The 26718-nt window shown below is 44.2% G+C and overlaps 1 protein-coding gene across 1 annotated transcript; it reads left to right on the top strand.

Moving 5' to 3' along the window:
- Positions 1–26718, top strand: NFKBIE (NFKB inhibitor epsilon). The gene is made up of 6 exons (XM_060244746.1): positions 1–618; positions 20510–20612; positions 21552–21777; positions 21868–21956; positions 22590–22838; positions 24878–26718. The coding sequence occupies exons 1-6, from the start codon at positions 233–235 to the stop codon at positions 24941–24943; spliced, it is 1119 nt and encodes a 372-aa protein (XP_060100729.1). The 5' UTR covers positions 1–232; the 3' UTR covers positions 24944–26718.

The raw sequence follows: 26718 nt of genomic DNA, 5'->3' as shown, positions 1-26718 counted from the left end.
GAGTTCCCAGGACCTTCCCTTCGGAGAGGCTGGGCGGAGTCTAGCTGCTTAAGGCTGCGGGAGGGTCACTGAGTTCGGTGCTTTGGCCGCTCGAGACAGCTGTTCTCTTGGCATGCGACCTCCGCGGCTCCCCCCAGCCCTGGTTTCCTAGGACAATGCTTGCCCCAAGCGCTTAGGCGCCTCTGTGCCCTGAGCTTCTTTCTGAGGCAAGGCCACCCTTCGCCGCTGCACCATGTCGGAGACTCGAAGCGACAATGGTAAGAAGGAGGCGCAGGTGGAAGACGACGGCTTGTACCTGGAAGAGGGGCAGTGCGATTCGGGTATCGGCTGCAGCCGCTCCCTGCACGGCCAACTAGGAGATAGCGAGCCCCGATCGCCGTCAGCCCCCGGGGTGGCGGTGGAAAGAGACCCCGATCCTCCGCGCACAGGCAAGGAGGAAACAGACGACGCCTTGGAGCCGGAGGAGAGGCTCGATTCCAGCTACGGGTCGTCTTCTCTTGTCGAGTCTTTGCGGGGGCTGGAAAAGACTCCTGAAAAGGAGGAGGAGAAGGAGGAAGAAGAAAGGCTTCGGCGGCAGCTGCTGGAGACTTTCTTTTTCGTCTCTGAAGACGGAGACACGTGAGTGACTCTAGTGAGCTCTTTCCTATTAACGTTACACGTTTCTCTTTCTTGACGTTTCTTTTTTTTTTTAAATAAGGACCAGAATTGGTGCGAGGGGAGGCGCAGGTGGTGTGGAATCTCTCTCCCCCCCCCCCCCGCGCCGTCCTTGCAGCCCCTCGCCTTTTGAAGGCGGGGATGGGGGAGTGGAGTCCGGGGGCTCGACATTTAAAAACGAAAGAGGCATATTATATAATGCTGTCCGAAATAAAGATACTTTGCAGTATTGGGTGTGTGTGTGGAACAGCCCTTTATAACGGGGGTATCGAACTCATTTGTTTTGGGGGCTGGATCTGACATAAATGAGACCTTGTTGGGCTGGGCCATGTGTGTCATAAAATGTAATGCCAGGTAGTGGAGACATAAAGGACACAGACAAACACAATGAAAGAATTTTTTTTAAAATGCTTTAAATAAAACATGCTTAAAAAATTAGCACTCTTGCAATATTTTATTTAACAGTCTCTGATAACTGAAGGAAGCAAGAGAGAAGGAGAAGGAAGCAGGCTTGTTTGTGGCCTGATAGGAGCCCTCCACAGGCCTGATTTGGCCCCTGGGCCACATGTTTGACACCCTTGCATTATAATAAGGGTTTAACTTTGGCAGTGAAAAAACGTGTTTTAGTAGGTGACTATGAACACTATAGGGTTAATAATGTGTTATCTCTCACACATGCTTCACTTTAAGTCATCCAGGACTAGGGGGGTTATTTCATTCCTGCACAGCTTTTTGCAGGCAGCCCTGTAGGATCTATCATGTTTGTTTGTTGATGGGTCTTACTTGGCTGCTTACTCACTGTTCATATTATTCAGTATCTAGCTTTACTTGTTGGGGGGCGGGGGAAGGCTTAACCCATCTCACTTCAACATGGTGGGCATTGAATCACATTAGCTCTTTGACTGAGACCTCTGTACAACTTTTGAAAGCTCAGGATATATATAAAGATGCCTATTTGTACTGCAAAGCCACATAAGCACAGAGATGCTTTGTGGCAAGTGACTTTCAATCAGCACCCATGCTTCCAAGCAAAATACTGGTCACCCCCTTGAAAGAAGCGAAGTGGTGGCATCCCATTTAGTCACAGTCTAAAGTCACAGCTGCTTTTCATGGCCTGCTTTGTAGGTTCTCTGTCTGATGAAGTTGATGTCTTAATTCCATGTAACTTCTCCTTTTCTGATGTGCTAGGAATTTCTCTCATGACCTCATTCTGAGACATTAGTTCCAAGTTCAGGTCTTCCAGTGTTGGGCAGGCTGCTTGCAGCTGATCTGTTTACATATTTAGATGCCAGAGAAGACTTAGGCTTTGTGCTGCTTTCTCATGCAACACCAGTGACCCCTTTCTTCCCTTCCTTATCCTGCTGAGCAGTTTCCTTTCCCAGCTTGCCTGTGCCTCTGCTCCCACTCCCAGTATCTATTGGTGGTATGACCTGTGTACTGGCAAGTACAAGCTGGTGGGCTGTGGTACAGTTCTATGCGGGGGAAAGGAATGATGCCAAACCAGGGTGGCCAAACTTGCTTAACATAAGAGCCACATAGAACAAATGTCAGGAGCCGCAAGACATGAATATCAGGTGTTTGAGAGCTGCAGGACATGAATGTCAGATGTTTGAGAGCTGCAGGACATGAATGTCAGATGTTTGAGAGCTGGAAGGAAGGCACGCAAATAGATCATAGGAGAAGAAGCGGTGGAAAGAAAGTAAATTTAACTTTAAATGCATCTCCAATCTGCCAGTTGCCTTGGCTTGGAGAAATGATTTAAAGAGAAAAATTCCTTCTCCAAGCCAGCAATGGGGAGGTGAGGGCTTTGAGAACTACACAATATATGTGAGAGCCACATGTGGCTCCCGAGCTGCAGTTTGACCACCCCTGTGCTAAACCCTCGTTTCTTTCTCCCTGGCTGCTCTTCCCCCTGGTATGTCCTTGAGGCCTACCAGAAGAAAAGCAACTGTGGGGAAGCGGTTTTGGGCTGGAAAAGCACAAGACAGAGGAAAGGTCCTGTGCCTACCTGCTCCTTCCTGTACGTGAAATCACTCTCATATCTACGTGTTAGAAAACATAATCTTTACTTCCATTGTTGTCATCCCTATATCTCAAAGCAAAGTGGATTGCTTTTACCAATCAGGAAAGCAATCAAAGCAGACCATCCATGAGCCAAAGGTGAGATTTCTACATATTTGGAGAACTCCCCTGGTATGCGGAAAAATATAACTTTGTAAATTAACCAAAAGGTAATGCCTCACTACAGGCTGCATGTGCTGCATGACAGCAGTTGAGGGTCATATCTTTTTTTTTTTTAAGGAGAAGAGTTGGGAAAATTGGCCTAAGAGCTTGTAGAGTCCCAGGGAAGGAAATCTGGGTAGATGTGTGGAAATGTCCCAGTTTTTCCATCCCCAGTGATTCCTTGTAGACCCCCATTTCTCACTACATCTAATAGTAAAGTGGGTGGAAGCAAAATTAGCTAAACCACAAAGCAAGTAGGTGCTTCTCTGTGTTCAAGGGACTCCCCAGCAGGCAGAACAATGACTTTGTAAGAGGGAAACCCAAAAATGGTCTGATGAGGCCTGAGTGTACTCCAGGAAGTGTGGGACGTTGACAGTCAATTGGAAACAGTGAGATGGAAAAAATGGCCTAAATGGGCCCCTGGCAGCTGGTCTTCTGGAGGGGGATGCATGTAATTTTTAAATTGCACACGCACACCCAACACACACAGTGATGCCTTGTGGGTCTTGGCTTGTCTCTTTATTTATTTATTTATTTATTTATTTATTTATTTTTTACATTTATATCCCGCCCTTCCCAACAAGTGGCTCAGGGCGGCTCACAGCATAAGATTTCACATAGTAACATTTAAACATAAAACAGTTAAAATTAATTAATACATTTAAATTTATAAAATATTTAAATTATAAGACATTTAAAACATTTAAAACATTAGGGACAGCAACCTCTAATATAACTACACCTGGATTTCTTGTACCAGCTAGTCATAGGCCAGCCGGAAGAGGGTTGTCTTACAGGCCCTGCGGAACTGGGCAAGGTCCCGCAGGGCCCTCACCTCCTCCGGCAGCTGGTTCCACCAGGAGGGGGCCGCAACAGAAAAGGCCCGGTCCCTGATGGATTTTAAGTGGGCTTCTTTTGGCCCGGGAATAACTAGGAGATTTCGAGTTCCCGATCTCAGTACTCTCTGGGGCACATGTGGGGAGAGACGGTCCTTCAGGTAGGCAGGTCCTAGCCCATATAGGGCTTTAAAGGTAATAACCAGCACCTTGTACCGGACTCGGTAAGCTATTGGCAGCCAGTGCAGATCCCGGAGCCCTGGCCGGATGTGTTCCCTTCTTGGGAGTCCTAACAACAGCCGGGCCGCGGCATTCTGCACTAGCTGTAGCTTTCGGGTTCGGCACAAAGGCAGGCCCATGTAGAGAGCATTGCAGTAGTCCAACCTCGAGGTGACTGTGGCGTGGATCACTGTTGCTAGATCGTCCGCTCCAGGAAGGGGGCCAACTGCCTTGCCCGCCTAAGATGAAAAAAAGCGGACTTGGCAGTGGCTGCTATCTGAGCCTCCATCGTTAAGGAGGGCTCCAATAGTACCCCCAGGCTTTTGACCCTGTCCGCCGCCATCAGCGGCGCACCCTCAAAAGCTGGAAGGGGGATTTCCCTCCCCGGACCCCGACGACCCAAGCAAAGGACCTCTGTCTTTGCTGGATTTAGCTTCAGCCCGCTCTTCTCATGGCAAACACCACGGGTCAGTAGCTGTTAGTATGGCACTAACATGGGGGTGAGCCACAAACAAGACTCGGGTTTCTGAATGCTGGTGAGACTCCATAGCATGTAGGAGGGAAAATATGCTTTTGCAAATCTACACAGAGAGAGAGAGAGAGAGCTTGATAAAATCTGTCAATATGTTTTAGGAAAAATGGGAATACCTAGGGCAGTTGAGCATCAGTTAAAGAAGTGATAAACTTGGGGGGGGGGGTGGAAACTGACATGCTTAAGTCCCTAAGAGCTTGTAATGCCTTGTGGTAAAAGATTTAGGATGGGGTGGATTTTTTTCAATGTTTAATTCCTCTTCATGGGGGCCCCTGTATGTCATGCTTGGTACTGTAGCTGATTGGCTTGTGCATACAAACTTCTAATTGCTTGGTCATAGGATTTTTCTGTGGCAGAGGAGAAGGGAAAACTTCATGACTAAATCAGATTTTTCTGGTGGTGATGGGGGAGGAGAATTGGTGAGAAGATCATATTACTTGACAAATCTTTCTCCAGCTTCCTGGTTTGGAAATCTGGAAGGAGACAGCATGCAATAAGATGGATCCAGCCATCTCCCTAGGAGCCTTCCTCCAATGGAAGAGCTACTTAAGTTGGTGGAAGGCTCCTTAGGCTGAATTTCGCCCAGTGGAGTAGTGAGATTAGGGGTAGGATCCACCCTGGTGGCAGCTTCTAATGCAGCACAGCAGGATTCTGATCTCAGAGCAGTCCAGAATGTGGGTTCCTTGAACACGGAGCTCATCTGATGAAGGGTGACAGACTCAGGAGTAAGCGTTCATCTTTTCTCAAAACCAGGTGGATGATCTCTGTGTCTTTCTTCTGTCTGGTGAACAGAACACTTGTGTTAACTGGAAAGTGCATGTACTTCCAAGGGTCGAATTTGGTGTCCAAGCATATTGCTTTCTTCTCCCTTTCCTTCTGCTGGAAGGACCACTGGCTACAGCTGAGGGCATTTTGTGAAGCAAAACTGGGATTAGGGTTTGTAGAATCTTTCGGGCTCAAGTGCCGTGTTCTACTGGAGAAAGTTTTCCTTCCAGACGTTTCGTTCTCAGCTGCGGAGAACATCCTCAGTGGCGTTGTAGCCGGAGCAGGCATTCTGACCTTCTTGGCTGTTGTGCCACTCAATGCACAGCAGCCAAGAAGATCAGAGCGCCTGCTCCGGCTGCAACGCCACTGAGGATGTTCTCCGCAGCTGAGAACGAAACGTCTGGAAGAAAAACTTTCTCCAGTAGAACACGGCACTTGAGCCCGAAAGATTCTACAAACCCTAATGATGTTACCAGCCGTGAAAACCTGAAATCTTTGATAAAACTGGGATTGTTTTATTCAGTGATGCTCCGCAGTCTTGCCTGGGCAATATCACTTCCTTGTAACAATTCTAATGACGAAAGAACAGAAGTTTGTGGCTACACATTTCTGCTTCCTGTTTCTTACAGCTACCATAATGGGATTAGGGCTGCTTCTGGGGCAAACTGGTACCCTCCCATTGCCTTTTGGTCATCTTAAACAAGTGTGGGCACTTGTTGGTTTTCAGGATACCTTCCTTTGCAGTCATCTTTGCAGTATCTTGCAAAGTTCATTCTCAAAGACTAGTTGTGTTACCTTCTGAGGCATAGAAAAAGAGGACAGGTTCTCACATGCATGTTTGTTAGGTGATGACTGAAATTATCAAGTGGTGAGTTGTATGTGCTGAATCGCCATCATAGGTCTGTAGAGGTAGAATTTTGATATGCTTGAAATATAGTGCTTTTCAGTTGAGTCAAGCCACACATTGAACTGATAGCCATCAACTTTGCCATCCTAAGAATGCTTTCCTGAGAGTAACCTCTTTAGAGTAGATTTCTGAGTGGACCTGCTTAGGACTGCACTGTAACGGTACAATATTCAAGTTTAGAAAAGTCAGTTGATATACATGCAGGTACAAACCATCCTTATATGTCTTCTATCACCTGAAAGGCTGTGGCATGAACTTTGATAGGCAATAGTCTGCTTCTGCACAGGGGTTCTGATACATTTGCTTAACATTCTGCCTGGTTAGGAATGTAAGATGCACTCTGGCATTCTGACACTGAAACATAACAACACAACTCTCACATGAGGAGTTTGTCTCTCTGATGGTTATGAGACACTGACAATCCAGGCAAGCATCTAAACCAAAGCCAGCCACCTCTTTCAGACAGAAACATGCAGCCAGGCCAGAAGGGGATTGTTCAGTACAGCACTGGAATATTAAATAGGGCCTTGGTGGGGAATGGAGAACCATGCTGCTGTTAACAGAGAGGGGCCAAGAGGTGGGTGGGGGTGGCCCTCTCTGGTATCTGGCAAGGGTCAGCAGGAGTTTTCAAGGGGCACTGCCTGACAGGGCATTCCAGAGTAGGTGCAGCATGGTCCTGAAGGGTCTATTAAAACTTCAGAACACTCAAGAATGCCTAGAAGCAGATTTTAACAAGGTCTCTATCTTATGGAACCTGGGTTAGCTTCAGTTTTGCAGGACAGAAATTCCTTTATTTTGGGATCTGACTCCTAAGACATAAAGACATCAGTTAGCAAGTGGGGGTGGGGGGGCTTCCTTTAATCCTAGCTAGGCAGCTTGAAGAGGACAGTTGGTTACACAGTGTGTAAGAGTGAGCCCATCAGGCATGGAAGTAACTTGCATTTCTTATTAGTCCTGTCTTGGCGCCTTGAAGTAGAAAGCAGGCAGCACCATACCAGCCACTTTCATACAGGTTCTCTGCATCAACTTTCTTTCACCCCTGAGAGCCCATGCGAAAATACTAGTGATCTTGTCTTACCACTGTTGAAGAATGAGCTTTCAGCGCAAGCAAATGTTTCCATCAGTCAGTGGGATGCTGGCTGACTTCCTGCTCTTGATCTTCTATAGTCACTCTTCATTTGAGCATAGCTGCCATTTTCGTTTGCTTCATGCAAAATACATTGACCTGTAGTTCTTTGTTTTGATGAATCTTGGGATTTCCCAGCTCAAGCTGCTGCCTGAGAAACTGCCTTGTACTGTGTGGAAATAGTCAGAACTATTTTAATAGTGTTGAGTGTGTGTGGTCTCTAGTGGAAGGAAGAGGTGGCAGGGAAGCCTGCGCTGTGTGGTTACTGCTATTGACTGATGAGAAATCATGTGTCAGTGATGCAGACTGAGCTTTGATGGATTAAAAAAAAGGAAGTTTAGTGAGTTTATTAAATCTATCTAGAAGGGGGTCCTTTCCCTAGTACCAGTAGGTGAGCAATAGTCTTTCTGGCCTTAGCTAGGACACCTACCTTTCAAGTTGATATTTCAGGATACGAGAATGTCTTTGTTCAGTGATAGAACAAAGCAGTAGACAAGTGCACCTTCAAGACCAACTAAGTTTTATTCAGAATGTAAGTTTTTGTATGCTCCTAAGCAGACTTCATCAGACAAAATGGGAATGGAAGCAGCAATTCTTAATATAAGTGGACAGTGAGTTGGTACGAAGAATCATGGGAATGTTTTTAGCAGATTAAAAGAATCATAAATAGGGATCTGTGTTTGTTAGTGTTAAAACAAAGCAGGGCTGAAACAACACTGGAGGGTGATAAAAAACAGACTGCTATTGTTGGTGCGAAGTGCCATAAATCTAGGTAACATTCTGGCTTTGTTAGTTTAAATAGAGGGCATGGTTTCTCAAGAGGTTATAACATCTATTATAGTTTGCCTTTAGAAAAAAAGGAAGACATTAACATACAGTGGAGGATGAGTTGGTATATCTCTCAGAGAGAGAGAGAAAGAGAGAGTATGTCAATACAAGTTGGTCTTAAAGGTGCACTTGTCTACTGCTTTGTTCTATTGCTTCAGACCAACACAACTGCCCACTCGGATCTTTGTTCAGTGATGACATGTAGAAAACCTCCAGCAACTTTGCATCCCTGTTCCTAGCACTTATTGGCAAGTCACAGTAGAAAAACCAGTGCTGCTCAAAAACGAAACATCCCAGTTAAATATTTGTTCATAGTTGAGATAATTGCCCTTTCCTGAGCATAGTAACCACAGTACCTTGCAAAAAGGTTTATAATACAAACGTTACTGTACTTTTTCAGCAGAGGAAGCAGTGGCTTTTGTAAAGGGCAGATGCTGTGGTATAAGACGTGTTTGGTCTAAATAAAAGTGGTGTCTAGGAGTCTTAATGTGAGAGATCAAAGTAGTGGGGGAGAAGATGGAGAGAAACTGCATTCTTGCTTATGTGGGAGGTGGAGCAAATATTCATCATGAAAGGAAGATTGACTAAGGGATCTAATACGCTGTTTGGTGCATACAAAAAGATGAATGTTATATTGCGGGGGGGGGGGGGGAGCCTTCAGAAAACTTTCCTGACATTTTCCAAGAGGCCAGGTAAAAGTTAATGGCTTAGGCTGAGTAGATTGAAACTAAATCCGGCAAAGACAGAGGTCCTTTGCTTGGGTCGACGTGGTCCAGGAAGGGAAATTCCCCTACCAGCCTTTGATGGTGTGCCACTGGCAATGGCACACAGGGTCAAGAGCTTGGGGGTCCTACTGGAGCCTGCCCTGACAATGGAAGCCCAGATAGCAGCCACTGCTAAGTTGGCATTCTTTCATCTTAGGCGGGCGAGGCAGTTGGCTCCTTTCCTGGAGCATGGCGATCTGGCAACAGTGATCCATGCAACGGTCACCTCGAGGCTGGACTACTGTAATGCCCTCTACATGGGGCTGCCCCTGTACCGAACCCGGAAGTTGCAGCTAGTGCAGAATGCCGCTGCCTGGCTGTTGTTAGGGCTCCCCAGGTGGGAGCACATTCAGCCAGGGCTCCGGGGACTGCACTGGCTGCCAATAATATACCAGGTTCGGTACAAGGTGCTGGTTATCACCTTTAAAGCCCTATATGGCCTAGGACCTACCTACCTTAGGGACCGTCTCTCCCCACATGTTCCCCAGAGAGTGCTTAGATCTGGTTTCCAAAATCTGCTAGTAATCCCCGGGCCGAAGAAGGCCCATCTGAAGTCAACCAGGGATAGGGTCTTTTCAATTACAGCCCCCTGCTGGTGGAATCAGCTACTGGAAGAGGTGACGGCCTTGCGGAACCTTGAGCAGTTCCGCAAGGCCTGTAAGACAGTCCTCTTCCGGTTGGCATATAACTGACTGCTACCTAAAAACTGCGAAGCAAGGTTGTAGAAGAACACCGCACTGTTAGATCGTTTTCTTGTTTTAACTGCTGTAAATTATTCAATGTATTTTAATATTTATTAACCTTATTGTTTTGAATTTTATGTTGTAAGCCGCCCTGAGCCTGTCTCGGTGGGGAGGGCGGGATATAAATCAAATAAATAAATAATTGCATAAAAGTAATCTTACCATTATATGGTGGAATAGTTTAACAAGGTGTTTCAAATGCTAATTTCATTAATGTATTGATTTTCCTTTTCTCAGTCCTCAGTAAGGTTGAAGCCTTTCAGATCCTGAATTCCTGCTTTCATTTTGAAGACTCATCTGTCCTTACGGCTGTTCTCAAGGCACTCATAAAATAGCTCCATAACCAGAACTTGCTAGCTGTTGTGCTTTTAAAAAACAATTTCTAAATGTGCAATCTTAATTTATGGTTCCCAGTTGTAAATGCTTAGTCTTCCCGTTATGTAAACAGATCTCACTTAGGGTTTGCAGTACAGTTTCATATGAAGTGTAAAACATTCAGAGAACAGTTTTTACATTAAAATGAACACTAAATTCAATTACAGTTTGGAGCAACTGCTCTTCACTTTTGATCTCCAGGCATAGGTCATAGATAGAAACTGAGCTGGAGGGAGTGTTTTGCTTGTCACTTCCATTTCTTGCAGAGTGACTCAAGGGATGCTTACCAACATAACTTGTATTACATATAGCACCTGTGCTCTCTCATGCATGTTTACTTTAAAATAAAATACTAAGACTTTTTATAAAGCAAAGGGTAGATACTGTTGGTGCATCTCTAAATGCAGCTAAAGGACAAAAATGTTTCTGAGCGCTTAGTAAAGGTCAGAAGGAAAGGTATCATGTAAAAGAGAGTTTGCACCACAGATGGGTCCCCAAATTGCTTGGGGCTCCTGGGGTATTTATTCCTTGCTGGATGAATTTTTAGGGAATATCTCAAATATAGCCATGGTCTGTTGGGGTATTCGATACCATCAACCATTATATCCAGAAGTCTGCCACTGTGAACATGTAAGATGAGTTCATTGTTAATTGAACTGCCTTCCATTTTATTTCTGAACCTAATCCAGTAGTGATAAAAATAAATATAGGTTAGTTTATTGCATCTTCCCAAGCCACCATTGGCAGCTGGCTGTGCATCTCTGTTCCCAGAGGCAGTCAAGGAAGACTTGCCCACTACTGGGTAAATCTGAGTTGAGTGGGTCCTGCTGCTGCTGCTGGAGCTGAGCTTTGCTTGCTCCTGGCCATTAAGAGGACCTCTGGGGCAGCAGGACACTAGGAACTTTCCCAGTAAATTAAAGGGCTAATTTGCCACCTGGCCACTTAACTCTGAAGGCCAGCAAAACTTCCACACTTTACTCTTTGGAGACCTGATCTCTAGAACAATCCATCCCCACCCCTGGCCATCTGATTAAAGTATGTGTTGGCAAGATTCTGCAGTAGGGCTGAATAGCAATCGCAAGGAGGGAGCTGTTGATTAGGGGTGTATTAAAACAGAGATATTGCCAAGGTTATTGCTGGTCAGTTTCAGTTCTTTGTAAAAGATTAATTAGGGCAGTTTAAAGAGCCTGCATGGACAAATATGGAATTCCCCTCTTCTACATTTTTCAGGGGGTTGTTTGTTTGAATCCTCGATTCCAACAAAATTTCCTTCCCCACCCTCCTTTCTTCCTTTCTGTAGGAATTTCCTCCGTTTTCTTGACTAGTTGATCCTTCCAAATGATGGGTCAACAATTCAGTTACCCACATGCCCCATCTCCCTTGCTAGGAAAAAAACAGAATAAAGGACACTAGATAGTAGAATGATTTCTTTTATTTGTTCTGCTTCTCTGGCTATACTGTCATTTCTTTTCCTGGGTGGCTATGAGCAGTACTGTTCAACAATCTGTGGTACAGACCATGGTTTTAAAACTCTATTCTGAAATCCTGGTTTGCTGCCAAACAGTAAATCACAGGTTGTTGGGCTGTCTGCATTCAGATGCTGCCACTTAACTAGAATTGATCAATCAAGGTTTATCGTGATTTCTGAATCATGATTACAGGGGAGAATGTGGAATTGTTATGTGTTGCATTTTTTTTGATAACTTTGTATTTACTGTTGGATTGTCTCAGGAGTGGATAGCTCACTGATAGTTTGAGGAGACAGAAGGGGGGGGGAGTGGAGCTATAGAAGAGACTAATTTAGTAGAAGAGACCCAATTCTAGAACTGAACCTTTCCTGTTCTTTCCCTCCTAACTGCTGAGTTTGGGAGAGGGTGTTCAGAGCTTTAACAGCTCAGAAGTATGGTTATTCCCTCAGAAGTGTAGACTCAGTAATTCTGTGAAATAACTGAGGCAGAGAACAGTACAAAATCCAGACACTGAGGCCCAGTAAACAGCAGCTGGGTCTTCCTTTTTCACCTGGCCTCATGACATGCATGTTCAGGGACTTCCCACTTCAGCACCAAAATATCTCTGCTTCTTTGTAGTGTAAATACATATCAGACCTTGTGGTGACTAAATAGAAATGCACTTCTCTCATGAATCATGTGCACACTCCACATCAAATAAGCACATGTATTCTGCAGCCACAAAACAAAAGCTTGAAGAGGTTAATTATGTGATCTATTTACACTCTTCATGCAACATGTCCACGCATTTATTTGTAATATAGAAGTGGAGCCTCCAGGGCTGGCCCTGGACTGTCTGGCACCCCAGGCAAGGCTAACTTCTGGCACCCCTCCGCCTGCACTGATAACGTCACTGAGTCACATGGGGGGGGGCACCCAATTTGGTACCCCAGAAGACCTGCGCCCTAGGCTCTGGGAGCCTCCCTCCTTGGCTGCTCTGTGTCCTGATCCCCTTTCTTCCATCAAGGGATGTGAAGGTCTCAATCAGACTCAAACTTAACTTTAGCAAGAGGCCTACATCGTATGCCTCTAAAGCCATATCCTGGGCCTTTCTCCTCCCTCTGCATGCCCTTCTCCTTTACAGGTATATCAGGCATCGTCTGTTCATTTTCAGGCTTGTTTCTAGCCATAAGGGCTGTAAACCAGTTTTTTGCTTTTTAATAATAGAAGCTTAGATTCTCAAGATACTAATTTTGTGCTTGTTTAATGCAGCTCAGGAATGTGTATAGGCCTCTGTTGTGTCTGTGATACTGCACTTAATAGCATATACTCCCTTGGCTGATGGATCTAGGAAATTTCTATCTGGAAGAAACCTCACAACTGAAAATATGCGGGTGCAGCTTGTAGCTAGCAAAAGACTAGGGGTGTTGAAAGACCTGAGTCAGATTGAGGTGATGAGAGAGGAGGTCCTACAACTGATAGACAAATTAAAAACTGATAAGTCAACAGGCCTGGGTGGCATATATCCAAGAGTTCTGAAAGAACTCAAAGGTGAACTTGTGAATCTCCTGACAAAAATATGTAATCTTTCATTAAAATCTGCCTCTGTTCCTGAGGACTGGAAGGTAGCAAATGTCACCCCCATCTTTAAAAAGGGTTCCAGAGGAGATCTGGGAAATTACAGGCCAGTCAGTCTGACTTCATTACAGGAAAAGTTGGTGGAAACCATAATCAAAGAGAATTAGTAGGAACATTGATGAACAAAAGTTATTGAGGAAGACTCAGCATGGGTTCTGTAAGGGAAGATCTTGTCTTACTAACCTGTTCTTTGAGGGGGTGAACAAACATGTGGACAAAGAGAACCCAATAGATGTTGTTTACCTTGACTTCCAAAAAGCTTTTGATGAAGTTCCTCATCAAAGGCTCCTTAGTAAGCTCAAGAGTCATGGAGTAAAAGGACGTCTTCTTGTAGATCAAAAACTGGCTAATTAATAGGAAGCAGAGAGTGAGTATAAATGGACAGTTTTCACAATGGAGGATGGTAAGCAGTGGGGTGCCGCAGGGCTCAGTACTGGGTCTGATGCTCTTTAACTTGTTCATTAATGATTTGGAGTTGGGAGTAAGCAGTGAAGTGGCTAACTTTGCGGATGATACTAAATTGTTCAGGGTGGTGAGAACCAGAGAGGATTGTGAGGCACTCCAAAGGGATCTGTTGAGGCTGGGTGAGTGGGTGTTCAACGTGGCAGATGAGGTTCAGTGTGGCCAAGTGCAAAGTGATGCACATTGATGCCAAAAATCCTAGCTATAAATACAAGTTGATGAGGTGTGAACTGGCAGAGACTGACCAAGAGAGAGATCTTGGGGTCGTGGTAGATAACTCCCTGAAAATGAGACAGTGTGCGATTGCGGTAAAAAAGGCCAATGCCATGCTGGGAATTATTAGGAAGGGAACTGAAAACAAATCAGCCAGTATCATATTGCCCCTGTATAAATCGATGGTGTGGCCTCATTTGGAGTACTGTGTACAATTCTGGTCACTGCACCTCAAAAAAGACATTATAGCATTGGAAAAAGTGCAGAGAAGGGCGACTAAAATGTTTAAAGGGTTGGAACACTTTCCCTATGAAGAAAGGTTAAAACGCTTGGGGCTCTTTAGCTTGGAGAAACGTTGACTGTGGGGTGACATGATAGAGATTTACAAGATTATGCATGGGATAGAGAAGGTAGAGAAAGAAGTACTTTTCTCCCTTCCTCACAATACAAGAACTCGTGCACATTCAATGAAATTGCTGAGCAGTCGGGTTAGAATTAATAAAAGGAAGTACTTCTTCACCCAAAGGGTGATTAACATGTGGAATTCACTGCCACAGCAGGTGGTGGTGGCTACAAGCATAGCCAGCTTCAAGAGAGGACTGGATAAGCATATGGAGCAGAGGTCCATCAGTGGCTACTAGCCACAGAGTATTGTTGGAACTCTCTGTCCGGGGCAGTGATGCTCTGTATTCTTGGTGCTTGGAGGGGGTACAGTGGGAGGGCTTCTAGCATCACTGGTGGACCTCCTGATGGCACTTGGTTTTTTTGGCCACTGTGTGACACAGTGTTGGACTGCATGGGCCATTGGCCTGATCCAGCATGGCTTCTCTTACGTTTTTATGGATTGTGCATGGAGCTGATCCATGTGATTTGGTTCCACAACCCTCTGGTAGTATGTCCGTGACTCAAAAATTCTAACATGGTTGCTTTTTTTGTACATCCTTCAGTGACTTGATGGCCATGATAAAACAGCTTTCGTGCTGAAAAGATACTCTTTGAGTAAGGCCAGTAGAGTGAATATTTCTGTTTGCTGAAGCTGCTAGGTATCTTCATCTTCTTGAAGCTTCTGAAGGCAGGGCCTTCCCCTGTAATGAGAGTGATTGCCATGGCTGGCTGTTCTGAGGAGTTCTTAGGGAAAGTGGCTTGAAAGAAGATCCAGAGAATTCTGTATTTCTCACACAGCAGCCTCTCTTCCTGACAGCTGTGCATAGCCCTGGCAGATAAAAACAACTGTGGTTTAAAGTTCACTGCAAACTGTCCTGGAAAGTCCCTGCTCCTGAGAGCCCTTATCTGTAGCACAATTGCTGGAGAGCTGGGATACACCTTTAGCCACATGAGAATGCATAGGGTGTGGAAGATTGGCAAAGATAAGCTGACTTACTGCATGTGGGGAGAACCCACAGCTTCCTGGAAGCATGTTGAATGTAGTACTCTGGCACTGGCAGAGTTACTAGCATGAGAGGATGCAGAACCAGCTGTAAGTGGTATAAGAGACTTTCCTTGGCTCCCTTTGCCAGAACTCCTGGGTGCATAACAACTCCTAAAACAAAAGCTTTTTCTGCAGTCCCAGTCTTTAGGTTTCTGGTTTCCTTTTTCCCAAGCAGTTACTGTTGTGATCCAATGTGGAGATTTTGGCTGGATACAGGTTTTCGTAAAGAGGCTTAAAGGCAATTTAAAAGAGGTGTCATTACTTATTTGTATGCGAAGATCCTGTGTTCACCTCTGTTAAGCAGGTTTGTAGGGTTTTGGACTGCTTTAAAAATATGCCAAACCTGTTTGACCAGGTGTGAGAGAAGGACTGGAAAAAAAGTTTTGCTCGGGAAGCAAAGCATTTCTCAAGCCACATTCACCTCTTGAAAACTACTGGCCATTGTCAACCTTAGGCTGCTACCTTGAATTTGTGCCTTCTACATCTTGGTTGCCGCTGCAATCATTATAAGAAAATTAAAGCTAAACATATCCCAGTTGATGATATATTTAGGGATATTATATAAAATAAGGTATTTTATATCACTATGCTTTTAGGTTCAACAAGAAAGCTAAGACGTCACTAACTGTGCAGATTGTAGTCTAGGCATTTTCTACTATGCTTGCTGGGAGAGGAGCCAGTTCAGGAGCTAGCAAGGAATTTACCATTTGTGAGCAACTAGCTCCCTCTGATCTAAGTTCTTGCAAAGTGCTACTGAGAGGCTTGCAGTTTCTGTAAGGGAAGCTGAGTTGTGTCCTTTAACTTGGTTTGCATTGAGCAATTTGCCTGGGGCAGGTTTGTAAATAGTCATTTGCCTGGTGGTGTGTAAGAATGACCCTGGAGAAGTTTTTTTGGGGGGCGGGGGGGGGGGAGTAAATAGTAATCCCTTTCCTATCTTTTCAGAAAGATTGTCAAATGACAATTGTAGGTAAGGGTAGGCAGGTGGTTTTGGGTGGTAAAGGGACTTTTGTAATGTAGTTGTGCAAAACTGGTCCAGGGCAATAGGCCTTCCTTAATAAGTCTGCAATGAAGGTGAAACTGGCCAGCAAAGAGGCAAACTCCTTTGAACAGCAGAAGGGTACTTCACAATTGGATGGTCCAGCTCAGAGCTGGAGGTTTCAACTTTACAAGTACTTTCGACAACATTATAATTTGAATGGAAATCAGAGCCGTAAAGTCAGAGAGAAGCCCAGATAGGGCAAATATATCAATGGACATTTTGTACTCAACCCCTCTCTCTCCTCCCGCCATTAGCATAAATCTCTACTGTTATCATGCTTGCTGGTTCCAGTTTCAGAAGGTCCTCCATGGATCTGTGTAGTTTAAGGAATTTTTATTTATTTATTTATTTATTTATTTATTTATTACTTTGCATTTATATCCCGCCCTCTCTGCAAGCAGACTCAGGGCGGCTTACAGTATCATAAAAACAATCATTCCATAAAACATATACTTTACACTCTACATACCAAAAGCCTGTTAACACTATATTGCACAAACAGCTAGACCCACCCTCCTGACATTATGCTTTAATCACACTATGCAGCCCAGTCTTGAAGTGTTTATTCAGAAGTAGGGTTGCTTACTTAAAAAAAGCAAAACAAAACAAACTACCTGACTAGATCCAGGTTGGCAGCCATGTTGGTCTGAAGCAGTAGAACAAAGTTTCAGTGGCACCTTTAAGACCAACATTCAAGGTATGAGCTTTTGTGTGCAAGCACACTTCCTCAGATACAATGGAATGAAAATAGAAATGACAGTAATACAAGAGCATTGGCAGTCAATTAGCACACACACAGAGATATATCTATACTAAGCTCATTATTCTTTTAATCTGTTAAAAACACCTTCGTTATGTTTGCGAATTGATTGCCAACCCTATATGTGTGAGTGTTATTTCTGTTTTTATTCCATTGTATCTGAGGAAGTATGCTTGCACATGAAAGCTCATACCTTGAATAAAACTTTGTTGATCTTAAACGTGCCACTGAACTTAAACTTTGTTCAAAAACCTGACTGTGTTCCTGTGTCTTCAGCATTAGCTGAATATGCAGACATTTAGTGGGTGAAATTTCCCACCGCTTCCATCTCCATGCCAACCAGAATGCTTCAGCTGCTGAATTTTCCCACTGAAAGCATAGGAGGTGGACTAGTTTAAAGAGGTGACAACTACATACAAGTAAACCCCTGGTGGTGGAAAGTGCAATCAAGTCCAGGGCTGGCTCTGCCAGTAGACAACCCACCTAGGGCACTGGCCTTCTGAGTGCGCCAAATTGGGTGCCCCCCGCTTAACCTAGTAAAGGAGGTCTCCCTTCCAAATACTGCCAGAGTTGGCATGCTCAGCTTCCGAGATGTGACAAGATCAGGCTTGCCTGGGCTATCCAAGTCAGGGAGCAAGTTCAAGTTTTGTGCTTTTCATTTTTCTCACAATTCATCTCTTTTTGAAAATTGGTTATCATTGCAGGGGGGGGGACCAGACATTAGCCAAGCCTAGGGTGCCAGATAGTCTAGGGCTGGCCCTGGTCAAGTCACAGCTGACTTATGGCAACCCCATAGAGTTTTCGAGGCAAGAGACAATGAGAAGTTGTTTGACATTGCCTGCCTCTTCATAGCAACCCTGGACTTCCTTGGAGATCTCCCATAGAAATACTTGTCAAGGTTGCCCCTGCTTAGCTTCTAGCATCTGATGATATCAGGCTAGCCTGAGCTATCCAGACAAGAGCTAGTAAACCCTAGATGGTTGAATTCAGTGGAACATCCAGGCAAGGGATATATATGATGCAGCCCTATAAAATCAGAGAGACCAGAAAGTGAAAATGAGCTCCAGGAACAGCCCAGCCTGAATGCATTTCCCATATGCCTTGGCCTAGCAGAGTTAAACTGTGTTCAGCAGCTTGTGCTGGCTGTGACAGCTGTATGTGAGACTCCTTAGCCCTCCCCCACCTGTTGCTGAGGCAACAGTGGGTGGCCACTGCTGGGGAAATTCCCCATATCCATGTGACCATGGGCTTCCCCTGTGCTTGCTGAGCCACAGACACTCTTCTGTCTGGGCTGTAGAAGTGTGCAGATCTCTGTGCTGTAAAGTCTTGCTGTTATGATTTCAGCGGCCTGGGTAGAAGTTTCCAAATTGCTCATGAGGCCACAGCTTCCTGTAGCAACTGCCCCAAAGGGGAATGATCTACATTATAGAGCCTTGGGCAGTGGTGGGCCTGGGTTCAGAGTTCTCCTTTCCCACCATTCCCTTCTTTCCAGTGCTGCCTCCCACATCCTCTGCTTTTGCTTCCTTGGAAATTCCCCTCTATAGACAGGCACAAAGACCTATTTTAAAATTATAATTTTTGAATAACTTGGCAATGAGGGACCCTTACTTAATATACAGTACTAACTGAAGCCTGTTTAGATGACTTGATAGATGCTGGTGGATCCTGCATTTATTCTGAAATTATTTCTGAATGAGGAGGGCAGACGAGTCCCCATTTTTAAAATTATATGGAAATATCTTTTTTTTAAAAATTGAGCTGTTTTCACCCTTTCTCTTACAAACCCTCTAGCACACACTTAGAACATTAACTTCCACAGTCATGACAATTAGGAAGTTATCTTTTTGTCCTAGGTGAATGTTCAGTGTAATGTCTTATGGCTTGCATCAAACCTCTTGTGACTTATATCTGCTTTCACTATGGCCGTAGTTGTTTTTTTACGATGGCTAGGCGTTAGAGGGAGAAACTGAGGAAATTGTATTGTTCCTTCAGGATTATGGATATAGAATGGATTTAATAATCTAGTTAATAAAGATGTGTAATAAAAGCTTAACTGTGTAGAATTTCCTCTAAAATGATGCTTTATTTGTACATCAGCAGGGCTTTTTTGAGCAGGAATACACAGGAACACAGTTCCATCTGGCTTGGCATTGGGGTGTGGCCTAATATGCAAATGAGTTCCTGATGGATTATTAAATCAATTCTGTGTGAAAGTGGTGATGTCAGGGGATGTGGCCTGATATGCAAATGAGTTCCTACTGGACTTTTTCTACAAAAAAGCCCTGTGCTTCAGTATAGCCTTGTTAATTTACCTACATTTTAATTCCAAGTCTGTTGGGAGCATTTGTGGTTGCCTCTGTGGTTGCCAACTCCAGTGTGGGATATAACTGGAGATCTCGGGAATCAGAGAAGATTCTACCTAGAATCTATGGTGTATCATACAGTATGCCCTTTGAAGCTGTCATTTTCTCCGGGGCAATCAGTCTCTGTAGTCTGGAGACTAGTAATTTTGGGAGAATTCCAGGCCCTGCCTGGAGGTTGGCAACCCTCCCTCTAATACGCAGCAGGTACTTGGGCAGTGTGGGGGTGATTTTGCCATCTGGGCCTTGCTTTCTGCTCTTTATGCTGTGTAGTAAATCCTGATTGAGAGATCTAAAATTCTACCTGTAGGTCCCACTCACTGGGGCCTGTTATTTTGATGCGAACACTATATGCTGAAATCAGAATGGATTGGCTTTTGGCACACTACCACAGTTCAGCTGCAACTTTTGAGTGCTCCAGTGGCATGCTGAAAGCAGGAAGACAGCAGCTGAGATAACCACAGCTGTTGTGCGCTAAGAAGGTTGTTGGAATAAGCTCTGAATCCTAGAATACAACTTTACTATGCCTTGACATATGGCTCAGTTGTTTAACTTTTGAAATAATTTAGTGATGCTATTTTCTCCTCTTGCCAGTCCTGAATGGACTAGGATTAGACTCCACACAAAGGTGAAGATCTCCATAGACCTCACCCCAAGATTTGTGCTCACACTTGGCTTGCCTTGCTCTAGGAAAGCAGAAGTCTTCTGTTCTTAAGAAGAACAAAAATTGGTCCTGACTATCTTGGTTCCACCTTTGTCATAGATTCCAAAGTTTGAGTCATGGCAGAATTATGCTTGGTTTGTGAGGATAGGTCTTTATTAAGCTTGTGGGACATTGGCTGCTATTAATTTCACCTTCAGAATGTTTGCAGGTGCATGTTTCTCCTCTAGTGCTGAGCAGGAAATACGTGGTTGGCTAACTGCAAGTCACAAATTCCTTTGCCACATGAAGTGTGTGTTGGTCTTGCCCATCCTATGAAAAAGTGTCAGGCTGCAAAACTGCTCGCAAAGAGGTATAACTAATGTTTGTATGTGTTAATGACCAGTTCCAGCAGGGACATAAAAACAAGCAGCTGAGTAAAGACTTGTTCTTCAGGCATGCAGAATTTTAGAAGTGTTTTTGATATTGCTAGGTTGATATTACTTGGATGCTGCACCACAAACTAATCCCTTTTCCCTTCCATACAGGCTTCTGCACCTGGCAATCATCCACTGCATGCCTTCTATAGCACTCTGCTGCATTGCTCAGTTGCCCATGGAAGTCTTGGAGATCCAGAATGACTTATTCCAGGTGTGTGTGTGTGTGTGGCCTCCCTGCTTCTTCCACTTTAGTGAAAGAAAAAAAAGGCTCTGCTAGATGGTGAGGATGTAGGTCATTCCCTTTCAGCAAGGTGATAGAAGTGACTAGTGTTTCTTTGAGGGACTATATAAATATGTTCCCTGTGCTTCTTGCTGTCATCTTGTCAAGCGAACAGTGCACAAAGAACTGTTATCCTGCTAATCTGGGAAGCATTCCTTGAGATGCATTTCACTGCTTCTCATATCCATGTTCTAAACATTGTTGCTGTCACTGGGCCAACTGAGCTTTAGTTGCATGCAACATGGTGGTCTAAATGAGGATGCATCGCCTCCTCTGAGTTGAAAGGCTCATCCAACTTGTTGACTGAAGGTTGCATTTGCATCTAGACATGTTTCAGCAAAACACATGGACTTCTGCTTCCAACTGTGCGCATCCCATTACTGGATCAAAATGCTTGTCTTATTTATAAGGTGCCTGAAATTGCTAGGTGCAGAAATTACAACGTTCCTTGCCAGTCAGTCAAAGAATTATACAACGTTCCTTGCCTTGATCAGAGCTTTGTATAATCTGTTACTTAAGGGGGGGATCTTCACCAGAAGCTGGGGATCTTCACCAGTCAGGAATCCAAATTTCACCAGGAAAAATGAAGGGGAAAAACCTACGTTTCCCATTGATTTTTCCACTAGTCAGGAGGAGCGTAAGCCAGTGCAGCAAACTGATGCCATGACCTTGAACTAATGCACAGTCTACTAAGCCTCTTATCCCTGGATTCTGAGACCTACTAGACATTGTCTACATGCTTTCTTTACTTGAAAATTGAGATTACCATTACCGAATTCTGTACTTTTGTGGTGCAGTCGCAGAAAACCCACAAATGTATTTCTGTCCCTGTTTCTTTTTCTGAACTGCTTTTGTTTTTGCTGTGCGTAGACTCCACTACACCTGTCTGTGTACCTGGAGCAGTCTAATGTGGTGCAAGAATTAGTTTTGAGAGGGGTGAACACAGCATTACAAGACCGCAATGGAAACACCCCACTACATTTGGCTTGTGAACAGCAGAGTCTGGAGTGTGCCCAGCTGCTGCTGGAGCTAGTCTTTGGCAAGTCCTTGGAGCCCAGGAGAGCCCTACAAAATCTTCAGCTCCAGAACTGGCAAGGTGAGAAGGAACAGAGTTTGACTGGGGTATGTGCATATAGAAAGTATTCCTGCTCAGACACTAACTACCTGGTTTGTTCTGTTTTTTTAGGCCTGACTTGCTTGCACATCAGCACCTTAAAAGGAAATCTGCAGCTGATGGCACTGCTGGTGAAGAATGGAGCTGACATAAATGTTCAGGTATGGCTAAGCCCAAGAGTAGCTGGCAGAGCTCCATATCCTGTATATATGTCAGCACCTTTGTGCTGTACTTTTGGTGACACGTGTATAGAATTTGGCATTGTGTTTAATGTAAATGTCAGCATGCTGAAAACTTTTAAAACAACTTTCTGTCCATTGTGAAAATGTGTGGACAATGGCTGCTAAATTTTCAAGGTGCAGAAACTGGGTTGAGCAGAGCTTAATGGGCTAGAACTTTGCATAGCTCCTTGTTCCTATATCGGTCCAGTCAGAATCAGAAAACTTTTATGCAGACTAATGTGCACAAAGCTACTTGATTGGTATTAATTTTTTCAAGTCACATAGTACAGTTGTTCCAGGAAAAAAATTGGATTTAATTTTACCAGATCATAAATAGCCTGGTGTATATCCCCTTACATTACTGTACTGAAAAACCATGGTAGGTTGTAGGGCAGCATTGCAACTCCAGGGGCAGACCATTTAATGAGAATTGGACAGGAGTTCCCATGACAGTGTGTTTTCCACCAGATACCCACAGTTTACATATATGTTGGTATGAAGATACTCAAACCCATTCAAATTCAGAGATTGATTAGACTGTATGATCTTTTGTTTTGTTCTCCTTGCTTCCAGGATGGTACAAGTGGAAAAACGCCGCTTCACTTAGCGGTGGAGAACCATGACGAAATGGCTGTGAAACACCTTCTGCAAATGGGAGCCCGGGTAGATGCTCTGATGTACAACGGTTGCACCCCACTTCACCTGGCTGTAGGCAGGAAGGATGCTACCATTGCTGCCATCCTCTGTCACTCAGGGGCAGACACCTTGCTGCGGAACATGGAGGATGAGACAGCACAGGACCTGGCTGATGGCAATGATGATGTGAGTTTGGCTCAGTGCCTGGCCGGTGCTGCTACTGCATAGGGACCTACAGAAAGAAGCTGGCTGGGATGGGCAGAGATCAGAGTCCTGGGTCTTGCAAAAGAAAGCATGTTCAGCACTTTTGTACAACAGCACATGATCTAGCAATCTATAGCACTTAATAGCAGTATTGGCCCAATCTGCTTTGCACATTCAGAAATTTAGAGGTTAGATCCAGGAGTTTAACTAGGTCTTGTGCATGCAGAAACACTCTGTGGGACTCCAACTCTGGATCTGGAAAAAAAGGCAGGGATAGAAGTTGTGTGTAGCAGTCCTTCAGAGGTTTGTATCTGCCAGCAGAAGGCACTCCATAAATGTGAACTGAAGTTCTGACTATGAGTGATTTCAGTTGCACTTCTGTCCATGCTGCCCTTTGGATATTGCCAGATTCCAGTTCTGCTGAGTCTGCTATCCTTGCATTTATCCTGCAGGGAAAAGCTGCTAAACTGGCTGGGCTGCCTTGTTGCTGCCACTCTTGCCTCTGCCAAGGCACTGTTGTAGCTCCTTCAGTGTAGGTAGATCACAGTAGTTCTGATCTGCTTCAGTGGAGCAGTTTAGCAACTGCCCTCTTACTGTGGATGAATATAAGCAAACCAGAGCTACAGGTCAGAATTAGGCAACAATTTTTACTCAATAACGGTCTATTCTTGCTTTTACTATCAACATGAATCAGTGGTAAAACAGGACTATAACAAAAGAAAATGTATAACACTATATGGAACTGAATTTTGCATTTCCACACATCTCAAAAACCAAGTCAACTTAATCTGTACTTGCTGATGCACAATCATACCTGAGAATCAGCTTCCTTCCCTCTCACTCCTGTAACTTGTTACAATACAAAAAACATCGCCATGGAGACCTGAGGACAGGTTATCCATTCACCCATGAAGTTCACTAGGTGACATTGGGTCAGTCCTCTGTGGAGGTCTAACCTCACAGGGTTGCTTTGAGGATAACGGTGACATCAAAAATAATTTGATCCGCCTATGTCAAAATTCTTGTATAGCACCAAATATTGAGTTTTAAGTTATTAAGTTTTTATCATTTAAAAATTGTAACTGAAATTGTTGTTTTAACATGACAGTTAGCCACCCTGAGTCCACTTGTGGAGTGGGTGGCATATAAATCTAAGATAAATAAATAACGCAGAATAACATTTTGAACTTCTTCAGGGAAAGAAGGGATATAACATGTGATGGATCATATTGGTGCTCCATACAGCTAGGATTATTAGATAATCAGTGTGTTTGAGATAACAATTAAATTACCCAATGCAGGCAGCTACTGAAGAAAACTGAGCTACAAGAATTCCTAAGTCTTGGCACCATGTTAGTGACCCAAGTAAACCGAGACCCTGCTCTTTTGAGTACCTGATGAACCCAGTCCTTGCTATATATGCATGTACCCGTATTATGCTGAAATTAAAGTTTTTTTCTGCCCATGGCAGTCCCCAAGTCCCATATAAATGCACAGGCACAGTAATTGGGGATACCCAATTATCAAAAAGTTGGTACTGGGGAATGGGATACCACATTATCAGAAAAAAATATATAGTTTCCTTACAGATTACCAGAAAGTTCCTTCCATATAGCAGGAGTTTAGTGATGCCTTAAAGACTTGTTTCACCACAAGCTTTTACGGACTACACCCGGGCTTTTGCCAGATGCTGTGTAGTGGGTCATCTATCACTCTACTAATTAGTCTGCAAAAGTTCATACTGGAACAAAATTTTTTACTGCAGCAGACCAACACAGCTTCTCTTCTGGAATTATGGCCATACATTTCCTTCCATCTGTGTAACTATGGCTAATGATCTAGTGACAATGCCCATTTGGGCATGGAATGTACAGTGTTAACATGAGAGATCTGTAGTTGAACACAGTGCTGTTGTATTCTATTCTTTCATCGTGTATTTGAAACAGTAATACAAGTGTGTTAGCATGTTCTGGGGGACTGTTTCAGTACCAACCTTGTCGTTTTTGCCTTTCCATTTACAGATACTTACTCTCCTACCTTTTGATGACCTGAAGATCTCTGGGAAGCCTGTGGTGTGCTCCAGTTGAGCATCCTAAGACTTGAATTAGGTCCTCAGTTTTTTGGGAGATGGAAGACCAGAACACTGCTGCTACAGGTTGACCAGACCAGAGCTGACTCCCAGAAAATAAACCCACTCGTAGTAGAGCCTGAGGCTTTGTGCCTCTTTCAGACACTTCTTGCTAGTGCACTGGATTGTGGGAGCTGCTGCTGGAGGAACACTGCTCCCTGTACATTGACTTTATTGCCTGGAAGATGAAAGGGAATTGCTTCTTTTTGAAAGACATGGATTTAGAAAGACAAGGTTTATGTTTGCTTCACATGCTTTGGCCCAAAGGCCAGAGATTCTGGAGAGATGTCTTGATTTTTTCTCTTAGACTGTGCAGTGAATAGAAATGGCAAATTAGCTCTGCTTCCCCCAGAAGCCAACAATAGGAGGGTTTATATCTCAAGTCAATACAGCTGATGGTGTTTGTTTTGAAAATACAAAAAGAGTTCCCTAATCTAGTTGCTATCGCTTTGGTCTCATGCATTTCCTTCAGGGGCCATTGTAGCCTGCATTGTTGTTCTGGCTTGTATGTCCGGGTGCTGAGAGCTGCACAATAGCCCTTTCTTTCATTTTAGCCCACCTGCTGCCTCCCATGGAGGATATCCCATTGCAAATAGATCACCAGGACAGGAGCCTACCTTCAGTTCTGCCCACAACATACAGAACCTGAGGAGACCTTGAAGGCTGAGCTCATGGAGATAGAAATGTGACATCCACCACTTCTGCCTGGGAATAATTGTTCTTGGGATTCAGACTCAGGGAGATGCACTGTTCTGTTTCAGTTCTGTTCAGGTTTGCTGGTTTATGCTGATGTGCCAACTTCTTTATTACATTGCTGCACTAGAATACTATACTTCCCCCAGGCAAAGGAATGCTGGCAAACTGAATTCCTGCTTGCAGTTGGAGCTTAGCTCAGGAAATAAGGAAATGCTAGGATCTGTCCCACTGTCAGGGGTTATTGGCTCCCTTCTTGGAGTACTGCTCTTCTTCATTTTGAAAAGTAGTTTTTTAATACTCATATCACAAGAAGGCTCTTGCCTCTTTTGCAATACTAGTGGAAGAAGCTGTGTCACTGGAACAGCTTCCTGCATCCTCTTAGCATTTGAACAGAACTTTTTCTGGGATTTGTCAGCCTCAGCCTATGAATAATCCATTCCTCTTGCTTGTTTCTGTCTTCTAAACTGTAGGATGAGTGACCCCAAAGCCACCTGTTCCAAGAAATTTCAACAGTGGTTTGGAAATAGGGACCAGCAAAGTGAGGAGATGAAGGATCATTGAGTTCAGTATCAATTTCCTATTGAAGGTTACAGTGCTCTTCCAAGAGACAATACTGTTCACTCTCTCTCTCCCTACACTTATTACAGCTGATGAGTGAAGCATTTTGGGTCAGCAAACAAAGGAACTGAAGTTGCTTACATGCAGCCCTTACTTTGCTTGACTGGGGAAATTCCCAGCTCTCTCCCGCCTACAACTGCTGCCTGGGAGCAGCTGTTTGTAACCTGGCAAATCCTGGGTGGCGCAATTAGCTGGGATATTTTAGGGAGAGGCTTTCCCTTCTTCCTTCCCTGTTTTGGGTTTATTTTATAAAGAATGGGTTTAGAAGCAGTAGCGCACCACCTTAATATGCATCTTTTTCTTTGATATTTTTGGGGTATGTTTTTTGTTTGACTTAATTGAGACCTTTGCTTTCTCTTCCTCCCCCCTCCCATGTTTCATTTTGTTTCCCAATAACAAAATAAATGTTTTTCAGCTGGA

This window comes from Heteronotia binoei, chromosome 1 (genome assembly GCF_032191835.1).
Source record: "Heteronotia binoei isolate CCM8104 ecotype False Entrance Well chromosome 1, APGP_CSIRO_Hbin_v1, whole genome shotgun sequence".
Classification (NCBI taxonomy): Eukaryota; Metazoa; Chordata; class Lepidosauria; order Squamata; family Gekkonidae; genus Heteronotia; species Heteronotia binoei.
Note: the sequence above shows the minus strand (reverse complement) of the source record. Positions and strands in the feature narration are given on the sequence as shown.

Bases quoted from the DNA above. Each gene is read 5' to 3' on its own strand.
- NFKBIE (XM_060244746.1), top strand. From the start codon at position 233: ATGTCGGAGACTCGAAGCGACAATGGTAAGAAGGAGGCGCAGGTGGAA. The intron at 20,613-21,551 runs GTGTGTGTGTGT...TGCTGTGCGTAG, and splicing joins TCCAGAATGACTTATTCCAG to ACTCCACTACACCTGTCTGT. The intron at 22,839-24,877 runs GTGAGTTTGGCT...TTCCATTTACAG, and splicing joins TGGCTGATGGCAATGATGAT to ATACTTACTCTCCTACCTTT.